The sequence below is a fragment of the Brassica napus genome, chromosome A10 (genome assembly GCF_020379485.1).
Source record: "Brassica napus cultivar Da-Ae chromosome A10, Da-Ae, whole genome shotgun sequence".
In the NCBI taxonomy this organism is placed as follows: Eukaryota; Viridiplantae; Streptophyta; class Magnoliopsida; order Brassicales; family Brassicaceae; genus Brassica; species Brassica napus.
In genome coordinates this window covers 15,781,317-15,805,281 of record NC_063443.1, presented here as the reverse complement: position 1 = coordinate 15,805,281, position 23,965 = coordinate 15,781,317, and the positions used below count along the sequence as shown (strand labels likewise).

At 37.2% G+C, this 23,965-nt stretch overlaps 4 protein-coding genes, 1 long non-coding RNA gene and 1 other non-coding gene across 10 annotated transcripts; 2 read left to right on the top strand and 4 right to left on the bottom strand.

Moving 5' to 3' along the window:
• Positions 1 to 1,162: 1,162 nt before the first annotated feature.
• LOC111201470 lies at positions 1,163 to 4,234 on the top strand. Its single transcript, XR_007316988.1, has 2 exons — positions 1,163 to 3,525; positions 3,627 to 4,234. It is a non-coding gene; the product is annotated as an uncharacterized LOC111201470 (long non-coding RNA).
• Positions 2,828 to 2,940, bottom strand: LOC125579614. Its single transcript, XR_007317673.1, has one exon. It is a non-coding gene; the product is annotated as a U5 spliceosomal RNA (small nuclear RNA).
• Positions 3,495 to 7,014, bottom strand: LOC106372101 (glycosyltransferase BC10). 2 transcript variants are annotated; one of them, XM_022693530.2, is made up of 12 exons: positions 6,422 to 7,014; positions 6,108 to 6,221; positions 5,920 to 6,020; positions 5,769 to 5,840; positions 5,572 to 5,653; positions 5,393 to 5,473; positions 5,139 to 5,177; positions 4,883 to 4,948; positions 4,646 to 4,795; positions 3,960 to 4,088; positions 3,779 to 3,857; positions 3,495 to 3,680 (listed from the first exon to the last, which is right to left on the bottom strand). In XM_022693530.2, exons 1-11 carry the CDS (start codon positions 6,650 to 6,652, stop codon positions 3,822 to 3,824), a joined length of 1,101 nt encoding a protein of 366 aa, XP_022549251.1. In that variant the 5' UTR covers positions 6,653 to 7,014; the 3' UTR covers positions 3,495 to 3,680; positions 3,779 to 3,821. The 2 variants fall into 2 exon arrangements, with proteins under 2 accessions (XP_022549251.1, XP_013667683.1); XM_013812229.3 differs by having other exon boundaries at positions 3,662 to 3,857; positions 6,422 to 7,013.
• A 5,618-nt stretch (positions 7,015 to 12,632) lies between these two features.
• LOC106372102 (polyribonucleotide nucleotidyltransferase 2, mitochondrial-like) lies at positions 12,633 to 17,463 on the bottom strand. Of its 2 annotated transcripts, none has more exons than XM_022693529.2 (16): positions 17,074 to 17,463; positions 16,771 to 16,920; positions 16,516 to 16,686; positions 16,318 to 16,443; positions 16,083 to 16,244; positions 15,892 to 16,011; positions 15,664 to 15,801; positions 15,334 to 15,496; positions 15,005 to 15,130; positions 14,793 to 14,923; positions 14,459 to 14,666; positions 14,291 to 14,374; positions 13,999 to 14,078; positions 13,775 to 13,918; positions 12,976 to 13,665; positions 12,633 to 12,889 (listed from the first exon to the last, which is right to left on the bottom strand). In XM_022693529.2, exons 1-16 carry the CDS (start codon positions 17,389 to 17,391, stop codon positions 12,779 to 12,781), a joined length of 2,922 nt encoding a protein of 973 aa, XP_022549250.1. In that variant the 5' UTR covers positions 17,392 to 17,463; the 3' UTR covers positions 12,633 to 12,778. The 2 variants fall into 2 exon arrangements, with proteins under 2 accessions (XP_022549250.1, XP_013667684.1); XM_013812230.3 differs by having other exon boundaries at positions 16,765 to 16,920; positions 17,074 to 17,462.
• Positions 17,464 to 17,669: 206 nt separating this feature from the next.
• Positions 17,670 to 19,437, top strand: LOC106372104 (tRNA (adenine(58)-N(1))-methyltransferase catalytic subunit TRMT61A-like). 2 transcript variants are annotated; one of them, XM_013812234.3, is made up of 4 exons: positions 17,670 to 17,821; positions 18,025 to 18,485; positions 18,577 to 18,821; positions 18,973 to 19,437. In XM_013812234.3, exons 2-4 carry the CDS (start codon positions 18,037 to 18,039, stop codon positions 19,239 to 19,241), a joined length of 963 nt encoding a protein of 320 aa, XP_013667688.1. In that variant the 5' UTR covers positions 17,670 to 17,821; positions 18,025 to 18,036; the 3' UTR covers positions 19,242 to 19,437. The 2 variants fall into 2 exon arrangements, with proteins under 2 accessions (XP_013667688.1, XP_013667690.1); XM_013812236.3 differs by lacking the exon at positions 17,670 to 17,821 and adding an exon at positions 17,830 to 17,848.
• Positions 19,438 to 19,469: 32 nt separating this feature from the next.
• Positions 19,470 to 23,313, bottom strand: LOC106372103 (DNA (cytosine-5)-methyltransferase DRM2-like). 2 transcript variants are annotated; one of them, XM_048742314.1, is made up of 11 exons: positions 23,101 to 23,313; positions 22,677 to 22,752; positions 22,413 to 22,590; positions 22,284 to 22,333; positions 22,074 to 22,173; positions 21,956 to 22,002; positions 21,762 to 21,857; positions 21,540 to 21,639; positions 21,242 to 21,339; positions 20,415 to 21,101; positions 19,470 to 20,064 (listed from the first exon to the last, which is right to left on the bottom strand). In XM_048742314.1, the coding sequence occupies exons 2-11, from the start codon at positions 22,677 to 22,679 to the stop codon at positions 19,624 to 19,626; spliced, it is 1,800 nt and encodes a 599-aa protein (XP_048598271.1). In that variant the 5' UTR covers positions 22,680 to 22,752; positions 23,101 to 23,313; the 3' UTR covers positions 19,470 to 19,623. The 2 variants fall into 2 exon arrangements, with proteins under 2 accessions (XP_048598271.1, XP_013667686.1); XM_013812232.3 differs by having other exon boundaries at positions 21,534 to 21,639; positions 23,101 to 23,312.
• Between the last annotated feature and the right edge of the window lie 652 nt (positions 23,314 to 23,965).

Here is a 23,965-nt window from a genome sequence, read left to right as displayed (position 1 = left end):
AGGATTATGGGATGATACATCACATACTATTTTCGACTAACAAATAAACTAATTGTTTCATGATTTACAAGTTCATTATATACTAAACACTGGTTTTTACATGTTTTAGGTCTCGGTCTATTCACTTTTCAGGTGTTCCTTTATCCATCAGCCGAGAGACTACTAGGACCCGCGCAGCTCAACCATTTAGCTGGGGAACTGATGATACCTGTTCAGTTGAGCTATCCCTTTATAGCTCATCTCTCAGGTGTCAGTCGAAGCATACTATTGAGCTTTGCTTATATCCTAGTAAATGTATTCAGTGTAAGTCATTTTCTTTCCTTCTTCATTGCACATGTTAATACATTGCTTTGACACATTTGATTTCTGCGTGTAGGTCTCTGCCATAACCGGCATGGTGATTCTGCAAAACAGAGCCGTGGTATGATTCTTCATCTTTTCCAGTTTTGTTTTAACTAATTAATAACTCTCTAACTCTTACGAAACAACATGATCAACACTAGAGAGGTTATTGCAGTGCTGTGTTCAACGCTCTGTTTGGCATGGGCACCAACATATGGATGGCCATTGCGACTAGGTTTATGCTTGGCAGCTTTAACTGCCTTCTTGGAACCGTGAAGGTTGACACTATTAACTCTTAGCCTAGTATATATATATATATATATATATATATTTGTTCTTCATACATTGTCTTTTCTAATATCACTAGTGTAATTTTTTGCAGGCATATGCTACGGAGATCTTCCGTGAAGAGTACCAAGCAATGACAATGTCAGCGGTCAACACAGCTTGGGAATTGGCCTAATCATTGGCCCAGCTCTAGGAGGATTTTTAGTACATGTAAAGTTTTATCACATTATCTGTCTAAATACTTGAACCCTGTCCATCTCTCCTTCGGATCATTTTTTACTGTCTGATTAATGCACATTCATTGTACATAACTTCTTAGTCTCTTACATGTTTCTGTTTTCACAGATTGAAGACTTCGGTGTTGCCAAGACAGAGAAAGACATTGGATATTATGCTGGCTTTATAGGTAAGATTATAACTTGTATGTTTGGACGAGCACTGACATCAATTTTCTGGGGAATAATGTCGGATCGATATGGAAGAAAGCCTATCATTTTCTTGGGCTATAAGTAACAATGACATTACCAAGTTCAGGGATCTCTCATGTTTGTTGCCTCTGTATTTTGGTTGCTAGTGAAGTTGTAATGGCTTTTTGAGCACGAACACAATGTTGTGAATATCATTAAACATATTAAATAAGATGTACCTTAGGATTTCCGGTTTCTTTATCTTGTCTGAATGAAGTTATCAATTTGCTATTCTATCAATAATTATTACTAGTGATATAATTGAAACAAAAATAATGAAAACAAATCGACAAAATAAGTAAAAATTAAGCAAAAATAAGTAAAAATTAAGCAAAAATAAGTAAAAATGCATATATATAATAAATTTATCATATTTATCAATATAGTGGTTTTCACTAAATTCACTAAAATTGGGAGATTTCATAAATTTACCTTGTAAAATGCTTTAAAGTATGTATTTTCCTAGGATAAACTATGCATTTATGTATTTTCTTCCAAATTAATTATGTGTTTAGTGGATGATGACAATACATTCAAACAACTCTTTTTGAGAAATATATAAAGTAAACCAATTAAGTAAATTCATCACTTAGTCAAAAGTTATAAAGTTAAAATTAAATCAGTGATATTTAATTTATCTAGTTATTCTAATATTTTTAGTGAGGAGTAAAATTTAAGGAAATGAAAAATTATATAAGGATATTTAGTTTATTTTACATAAAACATTGTTTATTCTTATTAGAGAGAGTTATATGTTGTTTGGCGTTTACACTTGTTGTTTTCTTCTTATTTTCAAGCTAATCTACTCCCCGAGATGCGCATAACAATGGAGATTATGCTTTCGAAAGACATTATATTATGTGTTTTGGATACTAATATATGTTGGTAGGTTGACATATCATACTATTAATAAAATGTTATAATTTGATTAGTCATGGCTAAGACGAAAATTGCGACTCAATGCCACATGACTAAACTTGTCAAATGATTAAACGACTGATGATTAGACAAAACTTTGATTTAAATAAAATAAAAACAATACTACTATTTATCTCATTTAGTAAACAATCAAATAAATTAGTTAAATACTATAGATTATTATCTCATATAGTCTCCTCGGTAACCCGGTCTCTAAACATCAAAACAAGTATAGAAAAGTGGTAAACAGAAAGAAACTAGCGAATGAGAGAACATATCACGGCCCACTAAGTTAGTAAACCCCAATGGGATTTGGCAAGATGAAAACTATTGCACACAATATTTACTTCAGTGACAATTGACACGATAGAGTGGAATTGTTAAACCAAATAGGATCAAACTTCATCATTGCTAATTAGAAATCGTTTTAAAACTGCGATTAATGGGTTGCACAAAGTCCTTGCGATTGTGGGAGACGAACGTGAGCACAATGCATAATTAGCAAAGAAATTTCGATGGCTAACCCCTAAAATAAAATTGATTAATATTATGTGAATGCAATGCGCCACTGATACTAACTACACAGAATTGATCTTTAGCCTAGAGTCCAAAAAAGTTTTGCTTCATACAGCCGCAGGCTTTGTGTTGCTGTATTCTTTCGATGTGGGACTAGTTAGCTAATAACTCAGCTTAGTATACGTTAGGCTTTAAGTAAATTCAGACGTTGTCCATGATAATGTTTTCTAGCCCTCTAAGCCATACAAATTTCGATTTAGGAACAAAAGTTTGAAGCTTATGGATTGTTAGAGTTGATCTCATATGAGACAGACAACTCTCCAAAAATAGGTGTATGCCGCTTGGTACGACAAGCCCACGGTATTCTTTAGTAAAAGGCGAAAGTTCACTATGTGCTTATCGCACGGCTCCGTGAGCTCTCCTTAAAGGCTCTCTCGATATTATATATGTCTAGCTCTCAGTGTCCTGCTCTGTACATTTACGATGTGGGACTAAAAACGCTATGCATAAAAAAATTGCTTCTCTCATTTCTCTGTCGATATTGCAGTCTCAACGCATGTCATTAAATCAAATTGAATAATACATGTGTGTGCTGTTTTTACTATTTTTCGATTTCCCCTTTTTGTAGTTGTGATGTCACTTAGATCTAAATTTAGAATTCACGGAGTAGGGACGATAGAATTCATATAGTACAAAACTTTCCTTTGTACTAGGCTACAAGCTGAGAAGTACAATGTCGACATTTCTTTTATCAATTATTTTTGCTTTTATCAATTTTTGTAGTACACAAAGTCTCTTGTTTCACTTGTACTATACAAGACTCAACTGACTGCAACATAAACTTGGCCCTTGTACTACAATTTTCTGTGGTATATTATTGTGTGTACTACCCAATCCTTTCGTAATGTGTGTATTTATAGTTCCCATAGGAACCAAATCTCAAATTGTAATAATATCAATTATTGCTAAAGTGAAGAGAGGGAATATCTTCAAGGTAGAGGATCTCGACAGGGTCGATATGAGAACACATGTGCAATCAACGGCTGTAATGACGCCACATCATTATAACACATCTGTCTTTTCATGTGTTCTCAGGTCACCCCTGCTGAGCTCCTTCTCTACCCTCCATCTTTATCAAACGCTCGGTCGCTTCATTAATTCACCAAATGGTAAGTTTCTATGTAGATTACATCTTTGTAGTGCAAATTACAAGTACAAATATAATAACTCTTTGTAATCTTACGTACCTATGTATGATATATGATTTTGAATGGTTAAGGATCTACTACTTTAACTGTCTTGCTCTTTGTCCTTCAACAAGATAGACTGCCGAAGACACAGATGAAGAAAGAAACCCACAATGAGTTCCATCAAAATGTTTGTGATGTTATTTCTTAGCTTCAGGGATAAATGTTAAAGAAAGCTAACCTCACGGAGGAGGCGGAGAGCGGCGGGACGAGTGAACTTCCGTGCAAAGAGGAAACACGGTGCCGGTTTCCCTTTACTAGTACACCATTCTCGCCTGTATTCCGTCTCATAGTTGATATTGTCGATTCCCTATGAGTCCAATATGTTTTGTTAGAGTTTATTTTCCTGTTTTAAGCTTGTAAAAGAGTTTAAAGCCAGAGAAAACGAAGGTACATGTTGTGATGGGAAGAAATTCTTACTTATGCCAAATAGAATGTTGCTCAACAGTTCTAATATGTGATGTATATTATGGACAGCTTAATAAACCGGAATTACAGAAAATAAACCAAATAACTACTAATTAGTCTGTGATGTGATATCATAACCAGACCAAACAACAGTCCTAGCTCCTAAGATGTGATACCATAACCAAACCAAACGACAGTCCTTAGATGTGATGTCTACCAATTTACCAAACTAAACAACAGTCCTAATATGTTTCATAACATCCATTAGTTTGCCTTTCAGTTCGGTAAATTCTTGCTAAACCGCAACCGTACCGAGTAACCACCCTAAATGAACCGAATTAATTTCGGTTCAAGTTGGACTTCCCCGATATTCTGAATTATCCAAACGGAACTATACCCAAAAACTGAATTCCGAATAATAATTGGTCCAATTATCCAATAAGTGATTAAGATGCGTACCTTAATAGACTGTATGAGGTGAGGAGTAGCATCGGAAAACTTGTAAGTCATAGGATGCCATCCACGACGTTCATTACTTTTAGTTGAAGTAAGGTCCCAAGCTGAGTGTGTTAATGACCGTCTTGTGAGTTCGCTATCGACACCCTTTTGCTGGATTTAAGAAGCATTACCAAATTTCATTAGTACCATTAGCTTCAAAAGACTATGAATATGTTTGGATCAAGACATTGATCTTACAGCTAGCAGTGTCTGAACGTAGTGCTCATCAGGTATACAGTTGTGTTCCTTCCAACCTTCAGCTGGCTAAACAACAAGACTACATTAGTACAACACACATTGGCCTGGTCAAATATCAAACTCTACTTTCGTGCCACACTAAATATCCTGAAACTAACAGACTAATTAGTGCATGATTTGAATAAACATGGGAAGATAAATTGATAATGTGTGGTGCTTAATCATGCGAGGATGTGACCAGAGTAGAGGAACTTACTACAGGACGATCTCGCCAAAACTCTGGAAGTGATTTCCGCTGCAAGATCATACGCAAAAACAAAGTTTATAAGCGAAAAGCCGGTGACCAGTCCACTAACAAAGCAAATCTCACGCTCACAACCAATTTTAAATTTGGTTGTTCTACGATGGTCTTGCCAGCCAAACCATATTTGGAAATTAATGAAATATCCATCTTTACAGTATCATACTATCTCAAAATTTGCTTATGAAGTGAAGGTTTTAAAAACTTACCCTGCAATGCTGCTGAAACATAGGCAAGACGATGGTATCGTTCACCACAATCTCTGCGTGTTTTCTATTCAGAACGACCCACTACAAGAACAGCATAAGGAAAACAGAGCAAAGAGGACGTCAGCGAAACTGCACATGAATGAGAATCCATATTATAATCGTAAATATTTAAACTTCACCTGTGATCCTTTTCTCCAGTTATCAACATGAATTACGGGATTCATTCTAGGATTATAACGCTTATCTTTTGTATCCGCAAAGCTGCAATCAGAGAATCTAATTTGGTGAAAACTTCCAACATAACCATTTCTTCCTTGTCAGTGTCTAAGCTGTGAAGCTATGTATATATCAACTCTATAAGATAGTGAGCACTGACCTATCAACGAAACTAGTTTCTGTCGACATGATGTAGTTATACGTGTAGCTGAAACTGTACAGAGGTATGCAGCTGAGAAGAAACCAAAAACAACTAAAATTTAGCCAAGCAAGTCATCAACCACAAGTATCATACAGAATCAATCTCTCACCTATCAGAAAGAAAAACAAAGCGGTGATTAAACGGATCTCTAAGTGCATGTCTGAGCAATACACGTTCTGCTTCAATCATGGTTGCCTCTCCCCACTCCACCTATAATAAGTAATAACCAAGTAAATCAACCAAACGCTAGCAAAGAAAAAAGCCAAAATGATCCGAAACATTCTGATAGCAACGAACCTGTATACTATCATTAACTTGGCGATTCAAGAAGTACTTGGATTGAGTAGTAGCCTCGCTGAGGACGAATCCAGGTCTAGAGTGTACATATATAGAGAACTTGCCATCCTCACCCTGCAAAACAAACATATAATCAAGGTCACTCACCTCCATGCTTACTTAAGAATGAATCCTTAAATAGCAGAAATATTATTTTTTTTCAACGTTTTTAATTCTCCGGGCGGGCTTTTACTCTCAAGTTAATCACCACCAGACCACAAGTCCGGGTTAGCCGAATCGAAACTATAGTTTTTATGAATCCAATTAGTGTATACCAGAAAGAAGGCATCCCAGACGAACTCGAGAGGGAGACGATTCCTCGCGATGAAGAGGAATGCGATCTGAGGTTTCTGATCGAGACGAGGCTTGAGCGACGCGGTGATTCCGATGTAACGAGCTTGGAAGTAGACGAAGCTCCCCAAGCAGAAAGCGAAGATCAACGTGGCGAATAGGTTCCTCTTCCATCTGGACCTCAGCTTCTGCTGCGACGCCTTCTTCTTCATCATCGTGATCTAAGTCGATTTTCCCGCCATTTACATAGTCAACCGAAACGGTATACGCAGCGTCAAATCTCTCTCTCTATTGCTCAATCGTATCTGGCTAAACTTTAAGCTATTTCGATTCAATTCAAATTCTCGATCTCTGGAGCGGAATCAGATCGAACATGGAAGAATATTCTTCGAGACTTGGCAGTGAGATCAGTGAGACGTACCGGTTGGTTGAAGCGAACTCAAAAGGGGAGGAAGGCGTCGAAGGAAAGGGAGAGAAAGAGCGAGGAGATTGTGATCGGGAAGACTCAAAAATCACGTGGAAGAAGATGGAGGAGGAGACTTGAAGAGAAGAGAAAGCATGTGAGGTCAGTGAGTGAGTGAATGAGTGTAGAGCTGGTGAGGTGGGCCTTTGTCTGGTATCGTGAAGCCTACTCTTTAACCGAATTATTCAGGCCCGGTCCAGTTGTTACCTGTCATTTTTATTCTTATCAAATATATTATTCGGTTATAACATATACTCCATAAACTTAAAAAGTTGCATAATTATACCACCACGTTTTTCTGAAAAAAATCTGACTACAACATACAAGTATAACTTTTTCATAACAAATATAAACATAGATAAAGGAGGAAAGTTTTGGATATGTTAAGATTCAAATAAACATTGCTACACATCCTAGTCATTGATTGATATTCCATCATTACAAGGGAAGAGCGTCACCCTCCTAATTTTTTCTCTTTGTAGCACATCACCCTCCTAAATACTATATGAAAATCCTTGATAAACATCCTTTTTATTTATACTATTATTTGCGAAGTAAATTTTTGCAATAAAACTCTCACGTTGAAAGTTAGATTGGTTAATATCGTTTATATCTTTAATGAATAAAATGTATAAATAAATTAAAAAATAAAAACGAAATTTTAATTGATTTTGATTAGATAATTGATTATTATTAAGAATAGTAAGAATTATCCAAAATCTGAAAATATAATTTAAAAAAGAGATAACTTTTGTATATATTATATTGTTATCTGAAAAAGTCTTTAAGTAAAAAGTTAAAAACATAAATTCTATAACTAAATATTAATTAAATAAAATTATTAATTATATAATTAAAAATAGAATATTGAATTATCCAAAATATAAAAATATAATTTAAAAAGATAATTTCTATATATATATTGTATTGTTATATGAAAAAGTATTTTAGTAAAACGTTAAAAACATAAATTATATAATTAAATATTAATCAAATAATTTTTTAATTATATAATTAAAAATATAATATTGAGTTATTTTAAGTTTTATTTTAGTAATGAATCTATATATATAAAAATATGTTTGCCTATTTCCTAAGCTATTTACGTGGAAAGTCACTCTCTGAGAGACCGACACGTGTCTCTGGGTTTTATTTCTTTGGCTAGACTTGAGTTTAACTTTGGACTTATACTATGAACAATTGAGAGGACTTTTTACTCTTTAATATTATTGAATGTGTTAATTATTTGTTAATACATAGTAGATAAAACAAAAAAAACACACATTACGATATAGACGTTATATTATCATCAAAGCCATTTTTACCATATGTACATCATCCTGTGATAATTTATAAAGTAGCAACGAATCTATGAGTTTAGCAAATTTGCAATTACTTACTTCAGAATTTTAAGTATATAAACAGTTAATAGTAGTGTGTTGAATATTATATTCATATAATTTAAAAGCCTTTATAAAATTTTATTTTTAAACATACACCAAGAACTTTATAAAAGTAAATATCCATTCAAATTCTCAAACAATTCAAATACCACCAACGCCAAAAAAATTTAATCAAGTGCACGAAAACTACAATATATTTAAAACTACAATAAATACATTAGTTAATGAAAAATCCTTTTTAAAAAATATTATGGATGCATACATAAATATTAAGAGAAATGTATAAAAAGAAATAAAAGTAACAATAACTTGAAGAACAAAATTTATAAGACTAAGAATATTTATGATTTGTGGTCTATGATATATTCAACTTATTGTCACAAAAAACTTAATAAAAAATACATACTTTGTTTTAAGGACATTAAAAATCACGTTAAAATTTTTAACATTTGAAAAATTATGACTCAATAATATTACTATAAAATTTTATCGAAAAAACTCAATACTAAATGTATAAACAAAAAAACAAAAAAACCCCAAACCCTATAATCCTAAACATTATTTTAAACCAAACCTTAAACCCAACGCTAAACCTTTCATACTACCTAAACACTAAATCCTACCTAACCCTACACCCTATCTAAACCTAGACCTTAACCCTATCTAACCCTAAACCCTACATAAACCTAACCCTAATCCCTAAACCCTTCATACTACCTAAACCCTAAACCTACCTAACCCTAAACGTAAACCCTACCTAACCCTAAACCCTATTTAACCCTAAACCCTAACTAACCCTAAACCCTACCTAACCCTAAACCTTTCCTAACCCTAAACCCCTACCTAAAACCTAACCCTAAACCCTACCTAACCCTTACCCTAAACCCTACCTATCCTAAACTCTACCTAACCCTAAACCCTAATAACCCTAAACCCTACCTAACCCTACCCCTACATAACCATAAACCCTACTAACCCTACCTAACCTAAACCCTACCTAACCTAAAACCTTTCTAACCCTAAACCATTTCTAGCCCTAAACCCTACCTAACCCAAAACCCTACTAACCCTAAACCCTACCTAACCCAAAACCCTACTAACCTTAAACCCTACTAACCCTAAACCCTACGTAACCCTAAACCCTACCTAACCCTATACCCTACCTAATTCTAAACCCTACCAAACCCTAAACCCTACCTAACCCTAAACCCTACCTACCCTAAACCCTTTTTAACCTTAAACCCTACCTAACCCTAAACCCCTTCTAACCCTATTAACCCTAAACCCTACTAACCCTAAGCCCTACATAACCCTAAACCCTACCTAATCCTAAACCCTACCTAACCCCTTCTAACCCTAAACCCTACATAACCCTAAACCCTACCTAACCCTAAACTCTACCTAGCCCTAGACGCTACCAACCCTAAACCATTTTTAACCCTAAACCCTACCTAACCCTAAATCCTTTTTAACCCTAAACCCTGCTTAACTCCCTACCTAACCCTAAATCCTTTCTAACCCTAAACCCTACCTAACCCTAAATCCTGTTAACCCTAAACCTTGCCTAACCCTAAACCCTATTAATCCTACCTAAACCTAACCATAAATCCCATCTAACGCTAAAACTCTACCAACCCTAAACACTAAAAAATAATCTTAAAATTTAAAGTTAAAAAAATCTAAACTCTACCGCTATGTAATTTTTTGTTGTGATATTCAAATAACAAATTACATAGTGGATTTTAAATCTTACATCTATTATTTTAATTGCCAAAATATTTTGAAAGTTGTATCTTATGAATAAAAAAGATAGATTATATTTTAATAACGTTAAATTTTGTTAAAATAGAATGAAAAATATTATCTTAAACAAATAAAGAATTTTGATGAAATTTGAAAATCTTCGATTCAATAACAATTAATTAGTAATATTTCAAAAACCCTTAAAATATTATAGCAGTAGAATCTCAAAAAAAAAATATTAAAGTTCTCAAACATTTATTTGCCAATAACCATCCTTAAATCTTTGCTCATTCACAAAAAATAATATTCTTTACATAAATTGAAAACAACTTTTCAAAAATTTATGAAAATGTTTAAGCCCGCATCGCGGGCAAAACACCTAGTTTGTTTATATTTGCTAAAAATAATATAGAGACAAAACAGTACGCCTAAACCCTAAAATCCTACCTAAAACCAAACCCTAAACCCTACCTAACCCTAACCCTAAACCCTACCTATCCTAAACTCTACCTAACCCTAAACCCTACTAACCCTAAACCCTACCTAACCCTAATCCTACATAACCCTAAACCCTACAATCCTACCTAACGTTACCTAACCTAAAACCTTTCTAACCCTAAACCCCTTCTAGCCCTAAACCCTACTATCCCTAAACCCTACTAATCTTAAACCCTACTAACCATAAACCCTTTCTAACCCTAAACCCTACGTAACCCTAAACCCTACCTAACCTTAAACCCTACCTAATTCTAAACCCTACCAAACCTTAAACCCTACCTAACCCTAAACCCTACCTAACCCTAAATCCTACTAACGCTAAGCCCTACATAACCCTAAACCCTACCTACCTTAAACCCTAAACCTTATGTAACCCTAAACCCTACCTAACCCCTTCTAACCCTAAACCCTACCTAACCCCTTCTAACCCTAAACCCTACCTAACCCCTTCTAACCCTAAACCCTACTAACCCTAAACCCTACTAACCTTAAACCATGCATAACCCTAAACCCTACCTAACCCTAACCCTAACCCTTCATAACCCTAAACCCTACTAACCCTACCTAACCTAAAACCTTTCTAAACCCTAAACCCTACCTAACCCTGAACCCTACCTACCCTAAACCCTTTCTAACCTTAAACCCTACCTAACCCTAAACCCTTCTAACCCTAAACCCTACTAACCCTAAGCCCTACATAACCCTAAACCCTACCTACCCTAAACCCTAGCTAACACTAAACCCTACCCCTTCTAATCCTAAACCCAACATAACCCTAAACCCTACCTAACTCTAAACCCTACCTACCCTAAACCCTACTTACCTCTAAACCCTACCTAACCCTACCTAACCCTAAACCCTACCTAACCTTAAACTTTACCTAGCCCTAAACCCTACCAACCCTAAACCCTACCTAACACTAAATCCTACTAACCCTAAACCCTACCTACCCTATGCCCTTTTTAACCATAAACCCTACCTAACCCTAAATCTTTTCTAACCCTAAACCCTTCCTAACTCTAAACCCTGCTTAACCCTAAAATCTCTATCTAACCCTAAACCCTGTTAATCCTAAACCCTGCCTAAACCTAACCATAAATCCCATCTAACACTAAAACTCTACCAACCCTAAACACTAAAAAATAATCTCAAAACTTAAAGTTAAAAAAACCTAAACTCTACCGCTATGTAATTTTTTGTTGTGATATTCAAATAACAAATTACATAGTGGATTTTAAATCTTACATCCATTATTTTAATTGCCAAAATATTTTGAAAGTTGTATCTTATGAATAAAAAAGATAAAATATATTTTAATAACGTTAAATTTTGTTAAAATAGAATGAAAAATATTATCATAAATAAATAAAGAATTTTGATGAAATTTGAAAATCTTCGAATCAATGACAATTAATTAGTAATATTTCAAAAACCCTTAAAATGTTATAGCAGTAGAATCTCAAAAAAAAAAATTAAAGTTCTCAAACATTTATTTGCCAATAACCATCCTTAAATCTTTGCTCATTCGCAAAAAATAATATTCTTTACATAAATTGAAAACAAGTTTTGTTTTTTGACTAAAGACCCAAGTTTAAATTATACCACTAAAATATTTTAATATTTAATTGTTCAGAAATAACAAATTAATGTTCTTAAAACAATAACCATCTTTAAATCTTTGCTCATTCAAAAAAATAATATTTTTTACATAAATTGGAAACAAGTTTTGTTTTTTGACTAGAGACCCAAGTTTAAATTATACCACTAATATATTTTAATATTTAATTGTTCAAAAATATATATAATTATATATTCGAGAGTAGACAATGCATAGATGATACTAAATTGATCGCAAGAATTCTTTTTGAAAAACACAATATAACTAGTATAATGTACAAAAAAACTTTTCAAAAATTTATGAAAATGTTTAAGTCCGCATCACGGGCAAAACACCTAGTTTGTTTATATTTGCTAAAAATAATATAGAGACAAAACGGTACGCCAAAATTCACCGGTCTGGTTCAATTCCTCCTCGATCCTACTCTCCAGTTCTCACAACTAAGCCGAACCAAGGCCAAACTACAAGACTACACTAATTAATTACACTACTTTTTGCAAGCCAATGAATCTATCTATTAATATTATATCTCTTCATTACATCCATTTTGATATACCACATTTCAAACAAAACTCTCAAATGATCGCATATAATTGATAGGAGAAAAGGTCTACCATTAAACATCTTCTTCATCAACCAAAGCCATCACAGGGATTCCTTTACTGCTAAAACTTGTACATTTCACCTGCAATGTGTCTCCAATCTCAAACTCTGTCTCCTCATCGCCCTGCGCTCATATATAAAAGTAGTAAGCAAACAATACAATGCAAGCACATTTAAGTATGTGGAAGAAAGGAATCAAAGATGACATACCTCGAATTTGTACATACCGCGGATTCCACCACCTAGATCAAGAACCAGTCCATGCGTTCGAATCTGGTGGACTTTGGCTGTCATTTCTGTTCCTATTTTCAGTTTCCGGGCACTAATCGATGGACTCTCTCCAGCCTCGTTATCTGATTGTTTCTCCTTCCTAGAGGGTTTCTTACCTTTTGAAGATGATACTATGTTAGAATTGTTTTCAAGAGAAGTGCATTTGAGTTTATCGTCTTGCGTCAGTGTGTCACCACAGTCATCCCGACTTTCTTCAGTAGCAGTGGAGTTGAGTGTCTCATCTTCCTTCACGGTCTGTTTAGAGGCAGTGGATTTGGGTTTCCGGTCTGGCTTCACTGTTGCTGCGCGTTTAGGTTTAGTGTTCTTGTCCACAGAAGAAGATTTCTCTGCCTCATCACACTCCACAGCAGTACGGATGACAACTGCAGGAACAGCTAATTTAGATTTCTGAGGTGGCTCCACGACACTGGGAAGGCTTGCAACTGTCTCCCCAAAACTAGACGTTTCTACGGAGACTGCCTCTTTCACCACCGGGAGTTTTTCAGGACGAGATGTTGGTTTGGGTAACAGTGCTTTGAGAGATAACTTTATGTTACCACGGACATCGGTGTCTATGCACATCATAGTTATGTACTTGCCAATATGTAATACATCTGAAACCTTGGATACCTGGAATAGCAACAAATAAACCAAACAATATCAATCTTCCAGATGAAGTAAGAGAAAACCGTATTTCATGGAAGATAAGCGATCACAGTTTATAACTAGAAAAACTTACTGGTTCATGAGATAACTCAGACATATGTAGTAGGCCTTGTTGACCACCATTGAACTCAACAAATGCTCCGTACTCTTTTATAGATGTTACTGTGCCTTTGTACACGCCACCAACAACTATTTCGCGACCAATGATGTAGTCAACCTAAGGACATACATGAATCAAATAAAGTCTCTGGGATATCTATCGCCTATCATTTAAAAGCTCAGTTGACTATAAGATACCTTTTCTTGAGCCTTGTCCATCACAGCCTGATTCTTGGCAACAATAGTTAATGTTCCATCATCAATAGACAACCTTGCACCTAAATAAATAGGGTTATATCTCGGAAGAAACGCTTCAAATTAAACTATATAAAAGAGAGGATGGTCTTCACAAGCTTATGGGTTTCATTCAAAAGAGTAGTTTACTTAAAGCATCAGACTCTTTCACTTGAAAATGACTACGTCAATTCCATAGTGTTAAAAGTACTTTAGAAATTAAAATGACAATTAAAGTCGATGTCAAAAGAATAACCTGTTTCCTCTTCAATCTTCCTCTTGAGGGCACCCATAGGTCCGATCAAGTTACGAAGTGCATCGTTGGTGTACTTCAAAGTTGCTGCAAAACAGACATAACTCTTAAGTTTTTAACAGGGAAAGTCTTATTAGCTAAGGTTAACATAAAAACAAGTGAGGAAGAAACCTAGCCGGCATTGCTGGTCTCGTGGGGAATTAATTTCTCTCTCCATATGGTCAAGAATCTGAAGACGGGCTTTACGTGCATTTTCTAATGATTCACAAACTATGTCCAATGGTATTCCAGCTGGCTTGATATCCAGTTGACTTGCCGTCACACCAGTTCGTGTGCCGGCAATCTTGAAATCCATATCTCCGAGATGATCTTCTAAACCCTGTAAAGCAATGTATGTAATCTCCATATAATCCAGTTCACCAACTTGATAAAACCAATGGTTCAGAAGACAGACATTATATCATCACAAGAAGCGCAAATGAAATGTAAACAAGAAGAAACCCACCAATATATCGGTTACTATACGGTAGTCTTTAATTTCTCCACTTGATGGATCAACGTCAGTGACAAGACCAACGGAGACTCCTGCAACATGAGCTCGCAGAGAAATTCCGGCATCCATTAACGCCATGCTGCCTGAGACAAAACCATTCCATTATGAACTTATTATGGCTTTGCAATAAACATACAAACTAGTAGGTGAAAGAGAATGATTACCTCCACAAACGCTTGCCATAGACGTGGATCCATCTGAAGCCATAACTTCTGAATTTATACGAACTGTATAAGGAAAATCTTCTTCAGGGGGCATGACTGCAAGCAATGCCTTTTCAGCAAGTGTTCCTACAGAAAATGTAAACACATTTAAGCATATGAAAATCTTTTAGATGAAAGAGAAAACAATAATATGTCTCTACGACAATTAAACTCTTAAGAATTTAATAAAAATATTGACCCATTGTTCCACTAGAAGCTAGAAAGGAAGTTGATATCAGTAACAATTACCTAGAAGATTACACACAAAAAGAAAAAGGCAAAAAATATACCATGACCAACTTCACGCCGGTTAAGGCCTAGTTTTTTTCCAACTTCATCTGTACAAAACGGAGGAAAGGTATAGTGAAGCATAAATTTCTTCTTCGGTGGGCCAACAAGAGAATCCAACCTTTGTGCATCTCCTGGGGCTCCAAGTGTGATAGTACAGAGCACCTTTAACACATACAGAACGTATTTACGAAGGATTTTTCATTAAATATATATTAAAAGATTTTAGCTCTATGCTTCAATTCTTTATCTTTTGAAGCAACCAAAACTTCTTTTAATGAAAAACTAGATTCTCTACGCGTGTCTTTAGCGACTGAAGTTTCAGCACAAACCTGAGTGTCTCCACGTGAGAAAAGTGCTGACCCATGCAACGCAGGCAGGTGATGCGATTCACAATAGATGGGCCTAACTTCATCAAGATGTCTGCCGTCGACCCGAAATCCCTCTGATATCATCCTTGAACGAACTATCTGATATTTAATTTCACACGTCAGTTGTACCCTTTTATGCAATCGCTTATAGTCTTGTATCAATAACAAATGCTAATTTTCAGAGATTACCTTCTTTCTCACTGTATCAACAGCCTTTGGAAGTATGCTCAAGCTTTCTTGATCGCCCTCTTCTTCAAATACTTTTTCCACATCTTTTCCAATGTTCTCTAGAGCCTCTCCACGTTCAAACTGTTCATATATAAAATCATCAGGCCAACTGAAACTCAAAATATGGAGGCAGAAACAAAGCCAGCACGCACCTTGCCACGTGAAGGATCGGTAAAGACGGATTCAATACGCTCTGCAGCCAAGTCAGTCACTTTTTCTAAAGTTTTCTCAGAAAGCATGGACAATTTATACTCCTTCTTTTGTTTCCCAGCTTTCGCAGCCAATCTAATTTGGGGATCAATGTACTTAACAGCCTGTGAATACCAAGCACAAACATAAGACTACATTACACAGTACTAGAAGATCCAACAAAATTTTCAAACATACCTCTGGATGAGCAAGTCTCAGAGCAGCTGCAAGATCTTTCTCAGTGATTTCACGGGCTTGAACGTCAATCATCATAGTTTTATCCCTTGTGCAAGCGTATATCAAATGAAGATCACTTGAGCTAAGCTACACAAACCAAACTACAACAAATGAGAAAGAGGCCACAATCTAGGAATTCAGGGAATGTATTTGTTTTACCTCATCCATAGTTGGATTCACAACAATCTGCCCACCTATCCTTCCTAACCTGATGACTCCAATGGGTCCTCCCCATGGAACATCCGACAGCATCAGCGCAGTCGATGCTGCATTAGCTGCAAGTATATCTGGATCCTGCTTCCCATCTGATGACAGAACATTTGCCATTATCTGCAACGTGAAAAAAAAATACAAATGAAGATACTTCCACATAGATCTATCAGCTAACGAATTGAAGAAACATCATACCTGAACCTCATGGTAAAAGCCAGAAGGAAACAATGGTCTGATTGGCCTATCAATAAGGCGGCCACATAACAGTTCCCTCTCTTTAGGTGCACCTTCTCTTCTCATATACGTATTAGGAATCAAACCTTGAGCGAACATCTTCTCTTGATAATCAACCTAACAATAAGAGTTTCAAACAAGTAGTATCATATACGTACAGAAACAGCTAATTAAATAACAAACTTCTCATGTGGGAAGATTAGATCACAGATTACTTCAGAGGATTCAAAATCATAACTTCAAAAATGGTGAAAGAGGATTGTAACGTACAGTGAGAGGCAAGAAATCTCCAGGAGATTTGGACTTAGCACAAGTCACGGTGGAGAGAACTTTGGTCTCGTCCATCCCCAGCACGACGGAGCCATTTGCGAAGCGAGCGATCTTCCCCGTCTCGAGCGTCACCACGCGAGACCCGACTTCGAACTCCTCCTTGAACGATTCCAGAATTTTGATTCCGGCGGAGGCCGGCGGCGAGCTAGACGGCGCGATGCCCAATCCGCCGGAGCAGATGGTGCGAAAGCCCAGAGCACGCCATGCGAGGAAGTTCGGAAGAGAAGATGACCTAGCTCTGCTCACGATCGATGACATTACACATACACAGAGAAGAGAAAGGGCTTTGAGCGGAGGTTTAACGCACCGGTGATTGTGACTGGAGCCGAGAGTGAGATCGAGAAGAAGGGTTTTAGCGATCCCGGTCCGGTCCGGTTCAATCGAATTTTCTTAACACTTATCCGGTGAGAACCGTAAAAATGATTTCAGTGGGCCTAAATTTAAACTTACAAAAAAGGCCCAACTCAATTATAAACCCAAACCGGTTAAGCACGGTCGAATGTACCTAATTTTAATTTACTCCGGTTTAGTCTCGCGATTATCCGGTTTCGAATTGAAAAAGGAAAGCGAAAACCCTACTAAAGGTTTTGTCTCTTTGTCCGGATTAGATTTGTTCTTACAAATCACATAAACTCCATTGTCGTCACTTCGAGTTCGAAGCTTCTTCCTCTTCTTCATCTTCCTCTCTGTGAGTGTCTTTTTCTTACTTTGTCAGGTGATTGTGTTTGGTTTCAGTTTATTACCGGCTTGTATCAGAAAGTATGCTTCTTTGTTGAGATTAGAGTTTTCGATTCGTGTAATGACGTTTTATTTCTTGCTGATTACGTCTTATTCCGATTCTTAGGGTTAAAAGGTGCTGAAGGGACATTAAACTGTTTTTTTTCTGTACAGCTGATTCTCAAGATGCTACCAACTGAGTCAAAGAAGGCCTTATCTTTCAAGAGATGCATCGAAGATGGAGACTTGGTCATCGTTTACGAGAGACACGACGTGATGAAGCCAGTTAAAGTAACCAAAGACGGTGTGCTTCAGAACCGTTTCGGGTTTTACAGACACTCTGATTGGATCGGGAAGCCGTTAGGGACGAAAGTGTTGAGCAACAAGGGTAAATTTGTATACCTGCTGGCTCCCACTCCCGAGCTGTGGACGCTGGTGTTGAGCCACAGGACGCAGATCCTTTACATTGCGGATATCAGCTTTGTGGTGATGTATCTAGAAGTGGTGCCTGGGTGTGTTGTTCTCGAGTCAGGGACAGGAAGTGGTTCGCTTTCCACTTCGCTTGCTCGTGCTGTGGCTCCCACTGGTCATGTGTATTCTTTTGATTTCCACGAGCAACGAGCTGTCTGTGCAAGGTTAGAAGAAGCTTCTATTTAATTTGTGTCTGCCTCTCTTTGCTGTGTGCTCTCTTCTTTATGTTTCTTTTACTTTTGCTTTGTGCAACAGGGAAGACTTTGAGAAGACGGGTATAAGTAGTTTAGTAACCGTGGAGGTTAGAGATATTCAAGGACAAGGCTTCCCTGAGAAACTATCTGGTTTGGCTGATTCGGTGTTTCTAGACCTTCCTCAGCCTTGGCTCGCGGTTCCTTCCGCAGCAAAGATGTTGAAGGAGGATGGAGTTATCTGCTCTTTCTCGCCTTGCATTGAGCAAGTACAACGCACTTGTGAAGTCCTCAGATCAGATTTCATTGGTAAGTTCATCCTCATTTTCTCAACATGTCATATAGACTAGAGTTATGTTCTTCTGTAGATAAGCTCCTTTACCTATAAAACATTCCTTGTTAATTGTCATAAGCAGATGTGTTTTTTCATTTTTGATCTCATACCGGTTTGTACTTGTAGAGATAAGAACGTTCGAGGTGCTTCTCAGAACATACGAAGTGAAGGAAATGAAAGTGGAAACTGGTGCTATGATTGGTGAGAGCCACGATGAGGAGGACAATGGAGGACAGAGACCAAGCAAGAGAAAGCACATTTCAAACGACGACGGCTACGCCATTTCACAGGACAACTCTTCTAGTGCAACTTCGACCGTTATGGCTAGGCCATGTAGCGAGGCAAGAGGTCACACCGGCTACTTAACGTTCGCAAGACTCCAGTGCCTATCTTAAGTACTTCATGTTTTTATCATATGATGGTACTAACACTTGTTGTGATTTTTCTTGTTGTAATGCAAATTTTGAAACAGAACTCTACTTCATAAGTTTTTTAAAAAACGTGTTTGAATTATTTTTGGAGAAATCTCAAAGTAGATTTTGTAATCCAAATAGTTGAAGTATAAAGAATCATTATTTTGTAACTGGATTATTTTTCTAAATCCTAAATTTAACACAACCATATAATTATGTAATTATTTAAAGCTGAGTTATCCTCAAAGCTTAGCAGAATCCAAATGAGAGTCACTACATTCAAGGTCTGCTAAGTAAGAACCAAACAAGACACAGATTGTCTGCACAACTTATGTTATAAGAAACTATCTCAACCTCCCACTGCCTAGGATCTTCTCATCGTCTTTGTTGTTTCTCGCACCACATCGAGAATCCGACAATACTCATAGAACAAACAGGACTGATCACCTTCAAGACCACTCCTGCTCACTCTGTTACCACCAGCGAGGTTGTTGCAGGGGCTACCTCCGATCACTAGATCAAACCCACCAAACTGCTTCATCAACTCCACGATCTTCTCGTTACTCAGGTCTTGCACGTCTGCAAACTCTATCAGGGTTCCTTTCTGGTTGGTTTGCTCCCAGAAGTCCTTGAGAATGTTTCTGTTCACTGCTGAGATCTCCACCGAAACGACGGTCTTCATTGGAATCTGGAGACGGTGGAGCGCCACTTCTCCACCGCCAATTCCAGTGAACAGGGACAGAACGTTGATACCATATGGAAACAATGGTTTCAAGACAGAGAGGTGATACGCAACGGTATCCACCTGAAAAAAAGTTCAATCACAAACTATTCAACCATAGGCAAAACGCATGATGAAAACAAGTTCAATCACAAACCATTAAAGCATAGGCAAAACGCATGATGAAAAGGACAAGAGCTATTAAGAACTACTCTAATGTATTCAAAACACTCTATATCGAATACTAAAACAGTTATGATTATGCAAATGCAAGACGCATGATGAAAACAAGTTCAATCACAAAACCATTCAACCATAGGCAAAACGCATCATTAAAAGGACAAGAGCGATCAAGAACTACTCTATGAATTCAAAACACTCTATGCCGAATACAAGAACAGTTATGACTGTGCAAATGCGAGGTTGAAAGCTACCTGAAAAGAGTTGCCGAGTGACTTCAGACGCTCGGTCCTACTCATGCCACCGCCTCGTGTATGGTTTCTTGGAAATCCAAGAAGAGTCTCCATTTCATCTGGTTCAAGCGGCGCAGCTTTGTTCTTTCCCACCCACACCAGATTCCACTTCTTGCACTGCTCAATGACATACTTCTTCTTACTCTCAGGTGGTTCTCCACCATAAGGCTCAAGTGCTAACCGGATCCTGTTCGTCAGCTGAGCACTAGCGTTCACCGTCAGGATGCAGTTGAGCTTTGTTCTCTTGTCCCACTCTGGCCACCACTTCTTGGTCAGCGGAAACGCCTCGCTGATCGTGTACTTCGGAGGAGGCTGGACCTGATACCTTCCACTGATGGGGAGGTTGTGCACGTATCCTCGTTTCCTCGCTGCTGCACAAATATATTTCGAATCCACAAACTCCGGTGGAACGTCGTACAAGTGACTAGAAATGGTGTCCCACACGCCTTTGGGAGCAAGGGCGACGTTCTCGTAGTAGAAAAATGGAGGCATTCGAGCCATGGCTGGAAGAGATCTCTGCGTGATGAGTCCTGGCTCGTTTGGAACGCCAAATCCAATCATCGGATTTGGCAGACGAAGGGGCTCGTCATCAGCAGCAGATGACCTCGGCTCTCTTCTTGGCTCTATCCGTCTCTTTTTGACATTAGGCTGCATACAGGACAATCCATGTTTCATATTTCTAATGAAAATGCAACGCAAATGTGTAACTAGACAGTCTAGACCGCAAATTCACTAATTTTCACAAAAATCAGCAAACTATAAAACGGACTTAGAAGGTTTAACCATACCTTTTGTTCTTCAGGGTCAGCATGAAACTCATCGAACTCTCGAGCAATCTGAGCGGCACAAATGAAGTCTGCGAGATCTGCAATGCTCACATCCTCTCCTGAAAATTTTTAATCAGATAATTCTCCTTAAGTACCGAGAAGGAGACAACATATGATAGAGATATGTATATAAACATCTAACAAGAGTATCGATTACTAAAACAAAATCAGACGCACAAACATGCATGCATCACATAAGCAAAGGCTAAAAGACTAAGGAGTTTACATAGATCAAAGAAAAAGGAAAGCTTACCAGTACCACATCTCTCTATAGCAAGAGAAGCTTCCAACTCCGAGAATCCCATGTTCATTAAAGACCGCAATTGATTGCCGTTTTCAGAGGAGGAGTCTGAAACTTTCTGCCATTGTTTAAAACATAATTTTTTTAGAATGCATACAATTTACAAGTCTGCAACTAACAAAGCGAGACAATTGTACAATTGATTGGTGTGATGTTATTACCACAAAGAAATAAATATACCTCATCATCTGAGCTGAGAAAATTGGCATACTTCTCATCATCGCTTTCAGACCACTCAATGTCCTCTTCTTCTTTGATTTTAGGCGATTCCTCTGCCTACAAACCACCAAAAAAAACATAAGTTATGTTATTAATGTCATGAGACAAATCTATAAGGTACATTCTTAATGACATGATAAATTTGCATCACTTACTGCCGAGGAGATGAGTGCATTTGCTATCTCTTCAATATTGTCTTCTCCTGCGATATAAGAATCATATAGAGCGTTTTACTTCTTAACTAAAGAGAGAGAGAGAGAGATAAGGGATTACCATGCTCATGAATGGCTTTGATAACTTTCTCTTCTTCAAATCCCATAGCAAGGAAATGATCAATAGTCTTGGACTTGGAAGAACTAGCTTCACAGTTAACCTTCACAAAGAATTTATAAGAGAAATGAGAAACAACACACAATCTAAAAAAAAGACAGTAACACATCAAAATTAGAAGCATGAGAAAGAATCCAAACAGTAGAAACTCACGGTGTATTTGGAGATAGCATCAATAATCACCACAGTATCTGCATTTGGTCCTGCAAAAGTTTATTTAACAATCACATTATTTAAAGAACCCTAAGCAAACAACAAATACGAACACAAAGCAAGACTCACCATGTTCATCGATTGCTCTAGCAATATTCTCAGGAGAGAACCCCATGTCAACCAGCGTAGCAAACAGCTCATCGGAAGAAGGGACTGCCGCCGGTGGGGATGACGGTGGAGATGACTGGTAGTTATCAATCTGCAAATCCAAATCATCATCGCTGTTCCAGTCAGCAGAATCTTGCGCCTGCATAAACAATTTCACAAAAAGCACCTTGATGAGAGTCAAGAGTAGCAGCAATAGAATAAGAATGTAAGTTAATAGCAATGTACCATGGTTGCAGCAGCAATAAGGTGAAGAGACACTCGTAGTCAGAGTAAGGGATCTTCGTCCTTCCTTAGAGTAAACCTACAAAAATTATCATTGCAAAACTGCTAAAGTTGGAAACTTTTGTCTGGAGAAAGATCGAGTTTTTTAAATGGAATCAGTGATAAGACTGGTTCAGTGAGAATACTAATGCATGTCCTCAAAGTTTGCGAAAGACGGACAAGTGTTTTAAAGGATCGAATTTCGAGAATAATTTGGCAGATCCTAACGAAAATTCTCTTCTGTTTCAGTGGGGGGCTTTTAAGAGAGCTTAGTGGGTTTTCGAAGAAAGATGGAAAAATAGACGGCGAGATCGAGTTTAACGGCGAGACAAACGGAGTTGAATGTACGAAAGCTACGAAGATCGTGGACTAGAGTTAGAGGAATTACCCAGAGAATTTTTCGTCTATGAGAGGAACAGAGAAGCAGAAACGCTCCCGTCGCCGGTAAAAGTTTGTTCTTCGCCGGTGAGAGAGTCGTGCTCCGCCGTTTGTCTACTAGTGAAGCATCGACATTGACAAGGGATGAGCATGGAAACGATATGCTGTATTTTGATTCGCTCCGTTTTAGTTGGATTAAGATCCGGATCCGGATCCGGATCCGCTTTACAATTAGTTTTTGGGTTTCCATTCTTTTTAATGGGCTTAGTAAATATGGGCTACTTTGGTTGAATACTAATTGGGCTTTCTAGTGAATATAAGTTACTTTATCGTTTGAAAACTGACATGGGACTTTGATGTGACAAGAAGCTGATAAGGATACGAATTAGGACTTACCATTTATAAACAAAAATGGTTACGACAAAAAAGAGTGAATTTCGTACACGATATTGGACTAACCCATCACACAAATTGGCATTACTCACAGAATTGCGTACAAATCCGTGCATGTAAACGTTGATATTTAAGTTGACAATTGAGAAACATTAGTATAAAAAATGATTTATATTATTTATTATACACGCCTGCTGCAAATACAAATAGATTTCATTATACATAAGAAAATGTAATAGACGTTACATCAGATCACGGGTTACGATTACATAATGGTGCAATTTTCAAATGGTACGACTTGCACGAGTTGTTGGGCATATACCGAAATTCTACAGACTGCTAGAAAATATTGTTCATGTGACTTGCAAGCTACGAGTTATGATCTCTTCCGTGAATTGCTGCTATCCAACCATTTTTCTTCGTAAAATCTATATCAAAATGATAAAATAACTAAACCAACAACAAAAATACATCTCTAATCG